General features: G+C 38.4%; 1 protein-coding gene across 1 annotated transcript in view; it reads right to left on the bottom strand.

Moving 5' to 3' along the window:
- Positions 1 to 14,148, bottom strand: part of NDUFV2 (NADH:ubiquinone oxidoreductase core subunit V2) — a 34,446-nt gene extending 20,298 nt beyond the window's left edge. The window contains exon 1 of the mRNA XM_044243395.1: positions 14,002 to 14,148. Coding sequence (XP_044099330.1) covers positions 14,002 to 14,055 — 54 coding nt within the window. The 5' untranslated portion in view covers positions 14,056 to 14,148. The remainder of the gene's footprint in view (positions 1 to 14,001) is intronic.
- Positions 14,149 to 14,458: the final 310 nt, after the last annotated feature.

Genomic DNA, 14,458 nt, shown 5'->3' with positions numbered 1-14,458 from the left:
AAAGACATATAAATGGCCAAAAAACACATGGAAAAATGCTCCACATCACTCAGCATCAGGGAAATACAAATTAAAACCACAATGAGGTACCACCTCACACCAGTCAGAATGGCTAAAATTAACAAGACAAGGAACAACAAATGTTGGCAAGGCTGTGGAGAAAGGGGAACCCTCTTACACTGTTGGCAGTACAGCCACCGTTGAAAACAGTATGAAGGTTCCTCAAGAAGTTAAAAATAGAGCTATCCTACAATCCAGTAATTGCACTACTGGGTATCTACCCCTAAGATACAGCTGTAGTGCGGAGAAGGGACACATGCACCCCAACGTTCAAAGTAGCAATGTCCACAACAGCCAAACTGTGGAAGGAGCTGAGATGCCCTTCAGCAGATGAATGGATAAACATGATGTGGTTTATATATACAATGAAATATCACTCAGCCATCAGAAAGGATGAATACCTACCATTTACAGTGACATGGATGGAAATGGAGAGTATTATGCTAAGTGAAACAGGTCAATCAGAAAAAGAATTATCATTATATGGAATATAAGGAATAGTACAAAGGACATTGGGAGAAGGGAAGGAAAACTGAATGGGAAGAAATCAGAGAGGTAGACAAACCATGAGAGACTCTTGACTCTGGGAAACAAATGGGGGGTTGTGGAAAGTGAGGTGGGTTGGGGGATGGAGTAACTGGGTGATGGGCATTAAGAAGGGTATGTGATGTGATGAGTACTGGGTGGTAATATGCAAATAATGAATCACTGAACATGACATCAAAAACTAATGATGTACCATATGTAGGCTAATTGAATTTAAATTAAAAGAATAAAAATAAAACATGCATGTTTAAATGAGATAACATTTCCAGTTATCAAACTAGCACTGTTTTTTTTTTTTTTAAACGATAACAGTTCTGGTGTATGTATGGAAGTAGGGATGCTTATACATTAGGTAAAAACTGTTATACATTAGGTTAAAAACTGCCTTTTAGGAAAGCAAACTGACAGGGTGTATGGACAGACTAAAGAAAGTTTCCATCTTTTAACTTATTAATTCTACTTCTGAACTTTTATCCTAAGTAACAGTATAAAATGATAAAGGTTTATACAGAAATATATTCTCCGTATTGTTACAGCAAAACACAAGCAACAAAAAAGCCCAACACAGAAAGGTTTTTGTTATTTATGTATTTGAGAGAGAATGTGTGAGATCACAAGCAAGCAGGAGGAGCAGAGGGAGGAACAGGCTCCCTGCTGAGCAGGTGCCTGGTACAGGGCTGGATCCCAGGATCCTGGGATAACAACCTGAGCTGAAGGCAGATCTTTAACTGACTGAGCCACCCAGGAGCCCCCCAACATTGAAAAGTTGTAAATATTAATAGTTCCAACAAAAATCATATTATGTAGTTGCCAAAACTGTATTTTCTAAAAATAATGACACTGAAAGATGTATTTATGCCACAATCCTCACTGGAAAATATCAGGGTTAAATAAAACAAACAAAAGAGCATAAACTACCATCCTGATTATATTCAATAGGGACACTAATGAAAAGATTGGAAGGCCATAACAATTTAAAGCGCTTATCTCTGTTATCACAATGTTAACAAGATTATAAGGGATTCTTATTTCCATACTGTTTCTTATATTTTTCTCTATTTACCATGCTTCCTATGCAACACGGATTAACTGACAAAAACCTTATTTAAAATAAAACAGTCATCAAGGCGCCTGGATGGCTCAGTCAGTTAAGCACACAACTCAACTTGAGCTCAAGTCATGCCTCAGGGTCCTGCGATAGAGCCCCAGGTGTTATTCCACACTCGGAGAGGAGCCTGCTTGAGGATTCTTTTCCTCTGCCCTTCCACACAGGCACACATACAATCTCTCTTTCAAATAAATAAAATCTTTAAAAACAGTAAAATGAAACATTCATCAAATAGAAAATGAAACTTGCCACCTCTACTATTAATCCTTCCAACTTCCCTACGTATTGTATTATTCAAATTAAACACCACTAATCTCTTAAGTTAAAACAGCTTCAGTTTTGGGTCAACATTTGACCCCTTCTTCATTAGCTTAGTATCTGTCACGTAACTACTTAAAATGAAAAATACGGGGGGGGGGGGGGCGGCGGGGAATACAGAGATAATCTTGAAAACTGGTCTCTGGGGCTAGATGGCTATGTATTGGAAAATCTATTTCGAGGCACTCTCTGGCTGACCTGTAATTCTGGATGTGCACATGAGTTTTAACACACACAGACACTTCTACCCAAATCATGTGTTTTAAAGTCCAAATCACTGAAAACAGACTACTGATTGAAAACAGGAAAAAAAAAAAAAAAAAAAAACCAGCTAAGCCACAGAAAAAAATGCTGGAGTTTCAAGATTTAAAAAAAAATTTGTTTAACATGTGACTTTACAAAAGCCACTTGGATTTTTTTAAGCCTCAGTTTCTGTACCTGTAAAACAGGGATGTTTACTTACTGGAGTGCTTTGAGGTTCAAATAATAGAGTTTCTCTGAAAGTATTATAAAACCTATTAAAGCATTATCACATTTGCTTAGCTGATACAAGGATAAAACATTTAATAACTGAAAAATGGAAGATTTAAACAACTGCATTTTAAGAACTAAACAGATTTTTAAATTGCACTTTGTTAGCTGACTCTTAACAGTCATTGTCACACTGTCTCAAAGAACAGATTCGTGACAGCTTCCTGAATTTCCACATAATTATTTTTATTATCTATATACACATAAGACCACCAATTTTTGTGGTAAAAGTATATTACAGATGGTTGAAAAATACTATCTCCTTTCTCATCACTGAAATTAATCTACAAATCTTTTTTCACTTAAGGGGGGGGTGGGAATAGTAGTGCTGGCAGACAATTTTCCATAGGTGTGGGTTTCTGGACCTGAGAGGAGGCACTAGTCACTGACAGCTTTTGTTCCAGACTGTCTTTTCAAGGATTTTTGTAGAGGGTATCTCCCTCTTGGGCAAATGTTGTGCAAGTTGTCTCGTAGCTGGGGTTGGATTCTTCAGTTGTGATGCCAAGCATTCACCCAGGTTGTTCCATGTCATTCCCATGGGATGTGAGGATAAAGGAGAACCAACTCAAACAAGAAGCATGTGCTACCCTGCATGGCCTGAGTAATAAAGCCCTCTGTCTCTGACGCAAGACTCTCAGTCAGCATCCATGATACCAAAGCAGGTTAAATTGTTGGCTGGCAAGAAGGGGTAAAATCCCAGAGCCTTCACAGTTCTTGACAAGAAGATAAAAATGTACAAATATACCAGTCTGCATGTCCCACTATTTTTCAAAATACAGAAAATGTTCTAAAATGGAGAATGGATATAGACATTTAGGAAAATGTTATAAAATGGAGAATGAGTATAGAGGTTATTACAAAAGAAACCAGTCACAGTGATGTCTCTGAAGGGGATCAGGGATGTGCAGTGGGAAGGAAATTTACTCTTTAATATATGCAATATATTTAATATAGTCACCATAATATATATCTCTGTACCCCTATTCTTTAATGTATATTTTACACTTACTATGATATATATATCCTTTTATACTGTTGGAATTTTTTGTCATGTATATTACATTTCAATTTTTTTAAAGATTTAATTTATTTATTTGACAGAAAAGAGAGCATCAGCAGGGGAAGTGGGAGAGGGAGAAACAGGCTCCCCGCTGAGCAGGGAGCAAGACGTGGGGCTTGATCCCAGGACTCTGGGATCATGACCTGAGCTAAGGCAGACGGTTAACTGACTGAGCCACCCAGGTGCCCCAACATTTCAATTTTTAAAAATTTAGTCCTTTCCCTCTCCATCACTATTCCATTTCAGACATTATTCCAGGTTTGTGCATTACTCTACAGCTTTCTAGCTGACTCTTCCCTAGTCCAAATCATCTTGCCTAATGTCACCAAACTAAATGTTGAAATACTGTCTTTCTGACAGTGAAAAAGGACCAATACCAAATAGGTCAATTTCATCATTTCTAAAAGCCACATTTTCCACAGTTTAACATCTGGGAAATTGAGATCTATCACTGGTACTTAATATTCCATAAACATACTATTTGCAGAAAGACAATATAGCCAGGTTGTTAAAAGCCCAGCTTCAGAGCCACTTTCCTCATCTATAAAACTGTACTAACAGTACATACTTCATAGGATTGTTATAAAGATTAAAAGAGATAATCTATGTAAAGTGCTTAATATGCTGCCTGGCATGTAGTAAGTACTATATTAGTGTTAACTATCATTATCTATTATTATAGAAGTACCATCTGTCAGTCACTAAGCTTTTTACACATTATTTAGTTCTCACAACTTTCATTAAAGATAGGTATTATTTCCAGATTTAAATGAGTTATGAAAACTTCTCAAGATCACGTAACTAATTATTGGTAGAGATCACAAGATCTTAGGGCTAATGCTTACAAGGTTATGGCCTTATTATTAGCTATTTGAAAGGAACTATTTGATGATATCAGAGCTCCAGAAGTATAGAGTAGATCTAGGAAATCAAGCAGTTTAACAAAGAAAACCCTGGAATGCATCTATATATAGCGAGACAGATTAGAAATGAAAAGATCTGCCTCCTCCACTGGCTCACCATGTTCCCATTTACAGAGTATGTACACATGGCCTATATTTAAAACAAGCTCTTTACTGGGGCGCCTAGGTGGCTCAGTCGTTAACTGTCTACTTTCAGCTGAGGTCATGATGCCAGGGTTCTGGGATGGAGCCCTCCACTGGGCTCCCTTCTCCACAGGAAGCCTGCTTCTCCCTCTCCCACTCCCCCTGCTTGTGTTCCCTCTCTCGCTGTGTCTGTCAAATAAATAAAATCTTAAAAAAAAAAAAAAAAAGGAAAAAGAAAAAAGTTATTTACTGTGTTTTTTTAAAACTTTTCAAAAAAACAGTAATTGCCATGCTTCTTTCTGTTCCTACAGAAAACCTAATATATACATTGGCATAGCATTTGAACAACTTAATTTCAATGTCTGAAGCCAGAACTACTTCAAAATAGTAGGAAATAGGAGGAAAAAGGCTCGGATAATTTGTTTATAAAACAATGAACAAGGTAAATAGGGTAAACTGATAAATACTGGCCCTCATTGTTTCTCAACTGGCATGTTATTCATATCAAGTTAGCACATGGCCATTTTCAAAGCTGCCCTGTTTTTTCACATCTTTAAGAGCTTCACCTATTTTACAATCCTCGTAACATCCACATCAGACACTTGCAATAAAAGAATAAGTAAGATATGAAAAATCTGAATTAACATCTTTACACTACTTAATAAGCCATTTGAATTTAGTTTCACCTTGGAATTGAAGAGGCATTCCAGGACCAATTAGATTAGGTGCTGAACTGGAAAGAAACAATTTGGCTGTTTCCCCCCTTAAACTCTACTCTTTTCCCAAACTAGAATCTAGTTTCTCACTAGACTCTAAAGTATCCATACATCAACAAATTCCATTTGAATTCAGTGAACTTCAATGAAAATTCAAGTAACTTATTTTAAGCAGAGAAGAATAATTTGACATACAGCACAGAATTAATAGTGGACTTCAATTCCATCTTACTCTTTTTTAAGAGTGTTTCAGAAAGAAAGGAAATTTACAACAGGCAAATAATGGCAGTTTTCTTTGAATTCAACTTGAATGGCTCTGTGTGATGTACTTCAAGATACCTTTTTTTCCCCAGACTCCTCAAAAATCTACAGTTAGCTGTTGTTATTTCCATTTTACTTTTAAATAAACTTGGGCTTAGAAACAGTAACCTGACCTATACCACACATTTAGTGACAGAGATGACGTCTGAGCCCAGGCCTTTCGTATGTAAGTCATCTGCTCTATCAGTCCTGCTCTTTTCAATCATCATCTGCATTACCAATACTACTAGATCAAAATGACAAAAATTAATTTTGCATTCTTCCACCCACCCCCTAGAACAGAATCTTTCAAAGGCCCTACGTTTGTTTTCTTAGTTTCTTCTGTTGCTCAAACATTGACAGTATCTACTCTGCTCACCTTTCAGTTCTATCAGTTATTTGCACTATAAATGGCCACATTCAGCCAGACAAACTTCATAAAGGATAAGGAAGCTGCAAAAACAAAACTGACAGAGTCAGTAACCTAATTAGTCAGAAAGACAGGACTAAGGTCAAGCAACTGAAAGTTGGTGTTTTCCTTTATTAGCAACCGTTTCAGGCAAGGAATATACCTTCCACACTGCCCCCAAACACTTACAAGATTAAATCCGTAACATATGTGTGCACCTGCAGATGGGTCACAACTCACTTGTGAAACATGAGGTAAAGGGAAAGTGATACTGGCTCCCTCTCTACTTTCTTGCCATTGTTCACCAATTACCTACTTGCCTATTACCTACAACCTCCCCCACTGCCAACTCAAGCAAAACCCATTTCCTTCAGCTGTCTAAAGACAAGCAGAGAAAACAAAAAGCTCCCCCGGAGAGTCTTTCTGTATACACTCAGAGTAGGTACTTCTACATTTTAAATAAGTTTTCAGTGCATTTTAGTTTAATGAAGTAGATGACGGCTGGGCTAATAGTAACTGTGATACCTATTTCAAGGATAGTGATACATACAAGTGCTTACTCTACATCAGATACTATGCTATGAACTTCATAAATACTGTAACTCACTTACTCCTCCCAGCAATTGTAACATATAGGTACTATCATCAACTCACTTTAGAGATGTGGCAACTAAGGCTCAAAGAACAAAGGAAAAAAATTTCCTAGATCACAGTGCTAAATAAATTTAAAGCCAAACATCGATTTGCCTTACTTGAACCTTAACTTTGCCTTAACCACTAAAATTGTTTTGTTATATTTTCCAATATACATTAGGAGGGCTCTTACAATGTCTTCCAAATAAAGTTCCATCAATAATTTAACTAAAAATGTTAATTCAGATTAAAAAAATCTAACTGATTTTTCTAGCACTGTAAGAGAATTAACAAGCAAAATTTGGCCAAATCATTAACAGAAAAGTTACATAAAAAGCCCAGGTTTTACAGAAGCATTACAGATTAAGATGACTGTATCAATTGCAACAATATTGTCTATCCTGACCACAAATTAAACAAAGCACTCTTTATATATGTAAAATCCAATGTGGATTAAAACAATACTCAGATGTTCTAAGGATAGGAATACTTCATAGAAATGAAACATCCATTTCAGTCAGCAGACCTAGGTTCATTCTCATCTTCACCAATTACAGTACTGTAACCTTGGGCCAAGTTATTCTACCTCTCTGCACCTAGGTTTGCTCACCTATAAAATCAAAGCAGTATCTACGTAGTATCAGCAAAAGTACTTCTGTACTGGTCACTATAATAATAATTATTATTATTATTATTATTATTGGAACTTTAACTGAACTCTAACTCCAGTCACCCATTATCTTTTCTTCTTGTGCTCCTAAAATGAAGGCAGTAGGCTTCAACACTCACAAAAACAGATGAGACACTAAAAAATTACAAGTTGATTTTAAGAGTGAACATTCATTTTCAAGTTCAAGTGATTTTAAAGCTTTTAACTTAGGAGTACCTGGGTGGCTCAGTAGTTAAGTGTCTGCTTTTGGCTCAGGTCACCAGACATCAAGCCCTGCAGCAAGCCCTGCATCAAGCTCCCTGCTCAGCGAGAAGCCTGCTTCTCCCACTCCCAATGCCTGGTGCTTGTGTTCCTTCCCTCCCTCTCACTCTGTGAAATGAGTGAATTAAATCTTAAAAACAAAACAAACAAATAAACCTTTTAACTTAAAGAATTAACTGGTAAAGATTAAGCACAGTTTTTTTTAACTTGAAAATCAAACACTGTCTAAAGACAAACAAATGCTGTATAAATGTAAACGGTTTTGGTTTTTTTTTTTGTTTTTTTTTTTTTTTTAAATTTTATTTTATTTATTTGAGAGAGAGAGACAGTGAGAGAGAGCACGAGGGAGGAGAAGGTCAGAGAGCAAAGCAGACTCCCCATGGAGCTGGGAGCCTGATGTGGGACTCGATCCCGGGACTCCAGGATCACGCCCTGAGCTGAAGGCAGTCGTCCAACCAACTGCGCCACCCAGGCGTCCCACGGTTTTGTTTTCTAGTCCTAAGGCCTAATACTCAAATAAACATGTATTATTTAAAATTTAATAAACCTATGACCAGGAGGAGCTCAGTATGTGTATTTTTAAAGTATCATTGGAGATTGTTTTGATCAAGTTTGGGAATTACTGCTTTAGGGTATATGGTATCTATATCATAGCATGCAGGTGACAGATTTTGGTCTTCAAAACCTAAAGATGCCAAGATTAAGAAATGCTAGGAGATCTTTTCCAATCCAGAATCTTTGGAAGTACTGAAGAATATTAAGGAGTATTTAGTGAGTGATAACGAAGAACTTCCTTCTCTATATTTCAAAATAGCAAGGATATGTACTACATATTGCTATAAATGTAGCTATCTGAAATTATATCTTTTCCAAACTACGTAGTTTTTTTCATGGTACTATCATGATATTCCCTTAGGAACAAAATTGTACCCATTATGAGTTAACCTACTCCTCTTATCCCCTGTGCTCTCTTCCTTAAGTACAGTGAAATCACTTCCCTAGTCTCTGCTCACATTGACAAACCCTTATACTATTATAAGGGTTTATACTATAAACCCTTATACTATTTATACAATAGTATATAAACCCTTATACTATTATATTATATACTAATATATTTATAATATACTTTATATTATAATATAAAGTACTATTACTTTACTATACTATAGTATAGTAAACCCTTGTACTATTAAAGTTAAATCTTCACCATACAAAATCAACTTTCTTCAGTAAACCTGAGCGACTTAGAAAGTGGTTAAATGGAAAACAAGGAAACAAACCCAGTTCAGGTTCCTACTACTGTGTAATTTGGGGCATATTTGTCTGGGAATCTTAAGATGTTTCACCTACAAAATGGGTAACATCCAGGAAGGTATCTTATCTACATATAAGGCGCTTTCCCTCTCTAACAAGGCAAAGTAAAAAGTGTTTAAACATGTTAAGTCTTTAGTGCTTGTTGAATGAAAAAAAATAAGATTCCCTACAGCTAGCTATGCTTCCTGACCTTGACTCAGAGGTGAGTAGGTCAAGGTTTCTCAATGGAAAATCATATTGACATGGTAAATGAACCTATAATTTATCACCCAAAGTACTGGGCTGATATTAAACAATATCCAAAGAGAAGGGAAATTCAGCTTTTTATATGTTTGAAATGGAAACTAAGTTCATATGTCCAATATAAAGATCTGATTTGTTATGTGTAGCAGTGGCCTGCTGAACCTCACTAAATAAATTAAAAATTTGCTCATTTTTTCTTTCCCCTTAAGTATTTAAGGCCACGGCAGGAGGAGTAATGATGCTCAAAAATACCCACTTCCTAATCCTGGGGAACTGTAAACATATTAATATGCATAGCAAAACAGAACTCCGGTTGCAGATGGAATTAAGATTGCTAATCAGCTGACTTTAAAATAGGGAGATTTCTATTCTATATTTTCAGGGTGGGTTCAAGGTAATCAGAGCGCCTTTTAAATGGGGAGCAAAAGAAAGGATAGTCACAAATGAAGAAAGCAAAGTCAGTGCAGTGAGAGCTTAACCTGCCCTTGCTGGCTTTGAAGATGGAAGAAAGGAGCCCTGAGCCAACAAATAAGGTCAGCTTTTTCTAGAAGCTGGAAAAGCCGAGAAAACAGATTGTCCCCTACAGTATTCCAGTAGCTCTGCCAACACCTTGATTTTAGCCCAGGGGGACCCATATCAAACTTTTAACCTACAACATCATAAGACAAGTATCTGTTATGTCACCAGTTTGTGGTAATTTGTAAGAGTAACAATAGAAAACTAAAATAAATGCTTTAAAAAAAAAAAACAAAAAGCAAAACTCCTTTAGAGTCCTTGAGCCAAAATGGAGATACCCTGGGACACTGCAAAATCAGGTTTAAGAACGTCTAATGGAATGAGAAAGCACTTCATTCTACAAAACTTAACATTTAGAAAGAAAAATGCCACCACAGGAAGTTCCACTTGTAGAGTAGGGGAGTAGATATTACCAGGCCAAACCACTAACAACTATAAACTCTGGACAAACTATTTTTAAAAAAATCAAAAACCCAAAACACTTACTGAAGGCACTGGAGGTCAACCAAATGCTGACAAACACAGAAGGGGAGTCTATACTTAGATAAAGCCAATGAAGGTTTTTTTTTGTTATATACTTTACATCTCTCAGCCTGAAGGCAGACCCCTGTCAGTCCTGCACTTTGCAGCTAAAACCTCAAGAGAGGTAGCCTTAATGGCTTGAAAAACCACAGGACAGTTTGGGACAACCACAAGCATGGGAAAGTGGGAAATCCAAAAATAAGAAGAGCCAGAGAGTAGCCCCAAATTCTGTGGCTGACCCCAAACCATGCATACACATGTGGCCAACTCCAAGCAGCCCAGCTAAAAGAAGAGAACCAATATTTGAGATTCTGCTCAGAAGGGAGCTGGGTTATAGTTTGAGTTCAATTGAGTTAAGAGCCCGCCACAACAACAACAAAAAAAAACCACTAACAGAGGAATTAACAAAATCTAGAGTTTCTATGACATACCGTTCACAAATGTCCAGGATACAATCCAAAATTACTCAACATAAAACAACAGCAAAACAACCCATTTTCAAGGAAAAAAGACAATGGAGATTACTAAAGAACAATTTCAAAACTGCTAAACCCATTCTTAAGGGCATTTAAAAAAATGTATCTCCAAAAAACAAAAAATAAAACAGCAACTACAAAGAAGAACCCAAATTCTGAAGCTGAAAATACAATGTTTGAAAATGCCACAACTCCTTCACTCCTATTGAACTAAGCAGTGGCTTGGGAATGAGGCAGTGATGAGCTGCAAAGTGATGTCAACATTACAGAAACCCATGGAAAATTACTGAGGAAGAGAAAAAGCCTATTCTGAGTATCTAAATGCTCAATAATTTACTTTTTAGGCAATTCTTGATAATCACTAAATAAGGTATTACTGTACTTTACAGAAAAGAAAAATGAGACTCCAAGAGATTAAGAAATATGGTTCCAGGTCATGCAACTATTGTCTTGTAGGGACTTTTAAACAGTACTACATTATGGGTATTTTTAAAGCAATGATAAACTGAAGTCTGTAGCTAAAGAACTTGGCAGTTAATACAACAGAAATTATAACAAAATAAGCGATTTCTCTAAAGATGCAAATTGTTTCCTTAATGGTTTCTCTATGAGGAAAGGAACTTTATTAGTGGGACCTCTTACACTTTTCCTGATTTTCGCTAGGTCATTCTGATATTCTATTTGAAAAAGGGCAGAAGGGCCTGGTTATATAAGTTATAGAACATCCTCACAATGGCATGCCACATAGCATTAAAAATGACATTACAGAAATGTTCACTGTTGAGGAAAAAAGACCAAAAATGTTTTGTGAGGGGCACCTAGGTGACTCAGTTAAACGTCTGCCTTCGGCTCAGGTCATGATCCCAGGGTCCTGGGATTGAGCCCCGCATCAGGCTCTCTGCTCAGCAGGGAGTCGGCTTCCTCCCTCTCCCTCAGCCTGCCACTCTGCTTACATGTGACCTCTCTCTGTGTCAAATAAATAAATAAAATTCTTTAAAAAAAAGTTTTGTGAGAAAGAGGCTACAAAACAATGTGAACAATACCATCCAATTTTACAAAAAAACAAACAAACAAAAAAAAAAAACTCCGTAAGGCCTGTTAATTGGAAACACAAAAATGTTAACATTTTGGTAATTTTTTTTCAGCTTATTCTGTTTGCTGTTCCTAACTAATATTGTGTTTTTCCTATAATGCATTACTTGTGTAATAAAATTAAACTTCTAAATCAAACCATCATGCTGTACACCTTAAACTTCAGAGATCTGACTTATTGTTCAGTAAGAAAAAAAAAGAACAACAACAAAAACTTAGACTTATTCATCAATTCTGCATATTTACTGGGTACATACTACATATCAGGTAATATCTGTACAAAGAAAAAAACAGCTGCAGAAACTAACATAAAGACTCGCTGAAATTTTCTTCCACTACCTGAAAATATTTTCTATTGTTTAAACTGCTTTTCGATATATACCTCTAATAACCCTCTGCCTCAAAAACTGAAGAAGTTAAAATCTATCTGTACTCTGATTTTTATCCTTTCTACTAGTAGATAAGATCTTATTCTCATCACCTCTCACCTGGGTTTCCAAGAGTCTCATCTATTTAGTCTCCCAGCCTCTGGCTCTGATGAAATGTTATTCCCTCATCTATTCAATACGGAGAATCCTGACCCTGTCCCTCTGCTCCTTTAAAAATCCTTCACGGGCTCAGCACTGCCTCTAAGATAATGCCAAATTCTTCCGCAAGGCGTGCAAGGACCTCGCTCCAACATCTGGGCCCTGCCCACCTCTCTTAATTCATCTCTGGATTTATCTTACTACCAACAGTGGAGTCCACCAACATTGCTTGAGGCTTCTTATATGCACTACGCTTTTCCCTGCCAACTATCAACAGCCTTTTCTTCTGCTGTCCTTTCCACATATTACATTCTCTCCCATATATGTAACCTTATCACCAATTAGTATAGCCTCCAGGAAAAATCTTGCACTTTCAAACCAAACTGACGTTATTCCTAACTCTTTAACACTGTACTCTTACTGTATATTCACCTCCAAGTTTCTTTTACACGAGACTATCAACTCCACAAGAAAAGGGATTGTCTAAATCTGTTTATCTGTAATATGGAGAAATAACAGTACCGACCTCATAAATGAGATTTAGAATGTAAACATGTAACACTGTGCTTGGCACATGGAAAGTATTCACCAAATGTTACCTATCATTATTAGGTAGCCCAGCCACGCATTAGGACCTCAAATGTTTATTTAAAGACTCAACTCTGCAAATTGGAATATTCCTCCCATTTTACGACCAAGAAAACTAAGTGAAGATATCACAGCCCAACGTCACAAATCAAGAAAAGGCAGCGAAACCACCAGCCAAATTCAGGTCTAACTCTATAAAGCCCTGAACTATATATACTACTATGCATTCTCTCCTTGTCTTCTAAGAACTGACTCAACCTTTCTATTTTACTGCTAGGGGGAAAAAGGGGGCTTCTTTCCAGTAAATGCTGCTATAATCGTCATTAATGGAGTCACCATTTCTAAGTTAACTTGAATGAGTGTTTCGACCTGAGATTCAATCTCCTTACCTAAAATAAGGACATGTACTTGGACCTCAGAAGCCCATTCAAGCTCTTAAAATCCTTCTGGATGCAGTATTTGTGGGGGTGTTCTTTCAGAGTTAATATCATACGATTATTTATCGAACTTTTCCGATACGCAGAATACGATCTTCACTAAATCAAACCCCTTTCGCCTAAGGAAATGCTCTCCAAGCTTTCAACACGCAAGCCGGAACCAACAATTTCAGGGTCCTCTCCAGTGCGCTGCAACCTGACAGCACCAAGGTCACCAGGATTGATCCTCAAGGTGCCTCCTCGGTGGGCGGGGGGAGGGGGGGTCTTAGAAACCTATCTGTCCCACGCAGGCCAGGCCTATGTGCTGCGCTGCGGCGAAACGGCACAAACAGACCACCGGGCGGCCCCTCCTTCTTCCTCTCCTTGACCACATTAGGCGTTAACTTCCCAAACCTGTGGGGGAGGCCACGCACCCGCCGCAGCTACGTCTGCGACCCTCCCTCGGAGCTCCTGGCTCGCAGTGAAGCTGTGGCGGCCTCCCTGGGAAAGGGCGAAGGCCGCAGTGTCCTTGCTACCGCCTGCAGGCCGTCCAGGGCCCAGCGCTCTCGTTGCCCACCACAAAAAGAGACACCGAGAAAGATGAAAGGGCGGCGGCAGTGCCGGGGCTCATTCCGAACCTCCTTACCCACTGGGCCGTGAGACCGGCCGCCTTGGCCCGGAGCGCCGCGGAGAAGAACATGGCGGAGCAAACCGTTGGCCTTTCCCTGCGGCACCAGGCGAGAATCCCGAGCGAGCCTTGGGACGCACGGCGTGCGCGCTCCCGATCCCAGGCCTAGGGAATCCGGGGCGGCGGGGGCGCGCGGAGGCTCGCGGGGGCTGCTGGGGCCCAATGGGCGGAGACTTCCTCAGCCGGGGCGGGGCGAAGGCCCGCGAGGTCCGTAAAAGGCTGTGTTGCACAGACTGTGGCTGGGGTCTCAACCTTGAAAGGAAGAGACAGTGAGCTGTTCCTTGGGCTTTTAGGGAGTGTAACGCCGATCTGCATTTATGAGGTGAGGTTTCCCCCCTGGAGAGCCTTTTGGGGATTTAACCACCTACTTTTTTTTTTTTTTTTTAATCGTGGTTACTTAAAAAAAAATTCCGTT

This window comes from Neovison vison, chromosome 3 (genome assembly GCF_020171115.1).
Source record: "Neovison vison isolate M4711 chromosome 3, ASM_NN_V1, whole genome shotgun sequence".
In the NCBI taxonomy this organism is placed as follows: domain Eukaryota; kingdom Metazoa; phylum Chordata; class Mammalia; order Carnivora; family Mustelidae; genus Neogale; species Neogale vison.
This window is presented reverse-complemented; position numbering and strand designations above follow the sequence as displayed.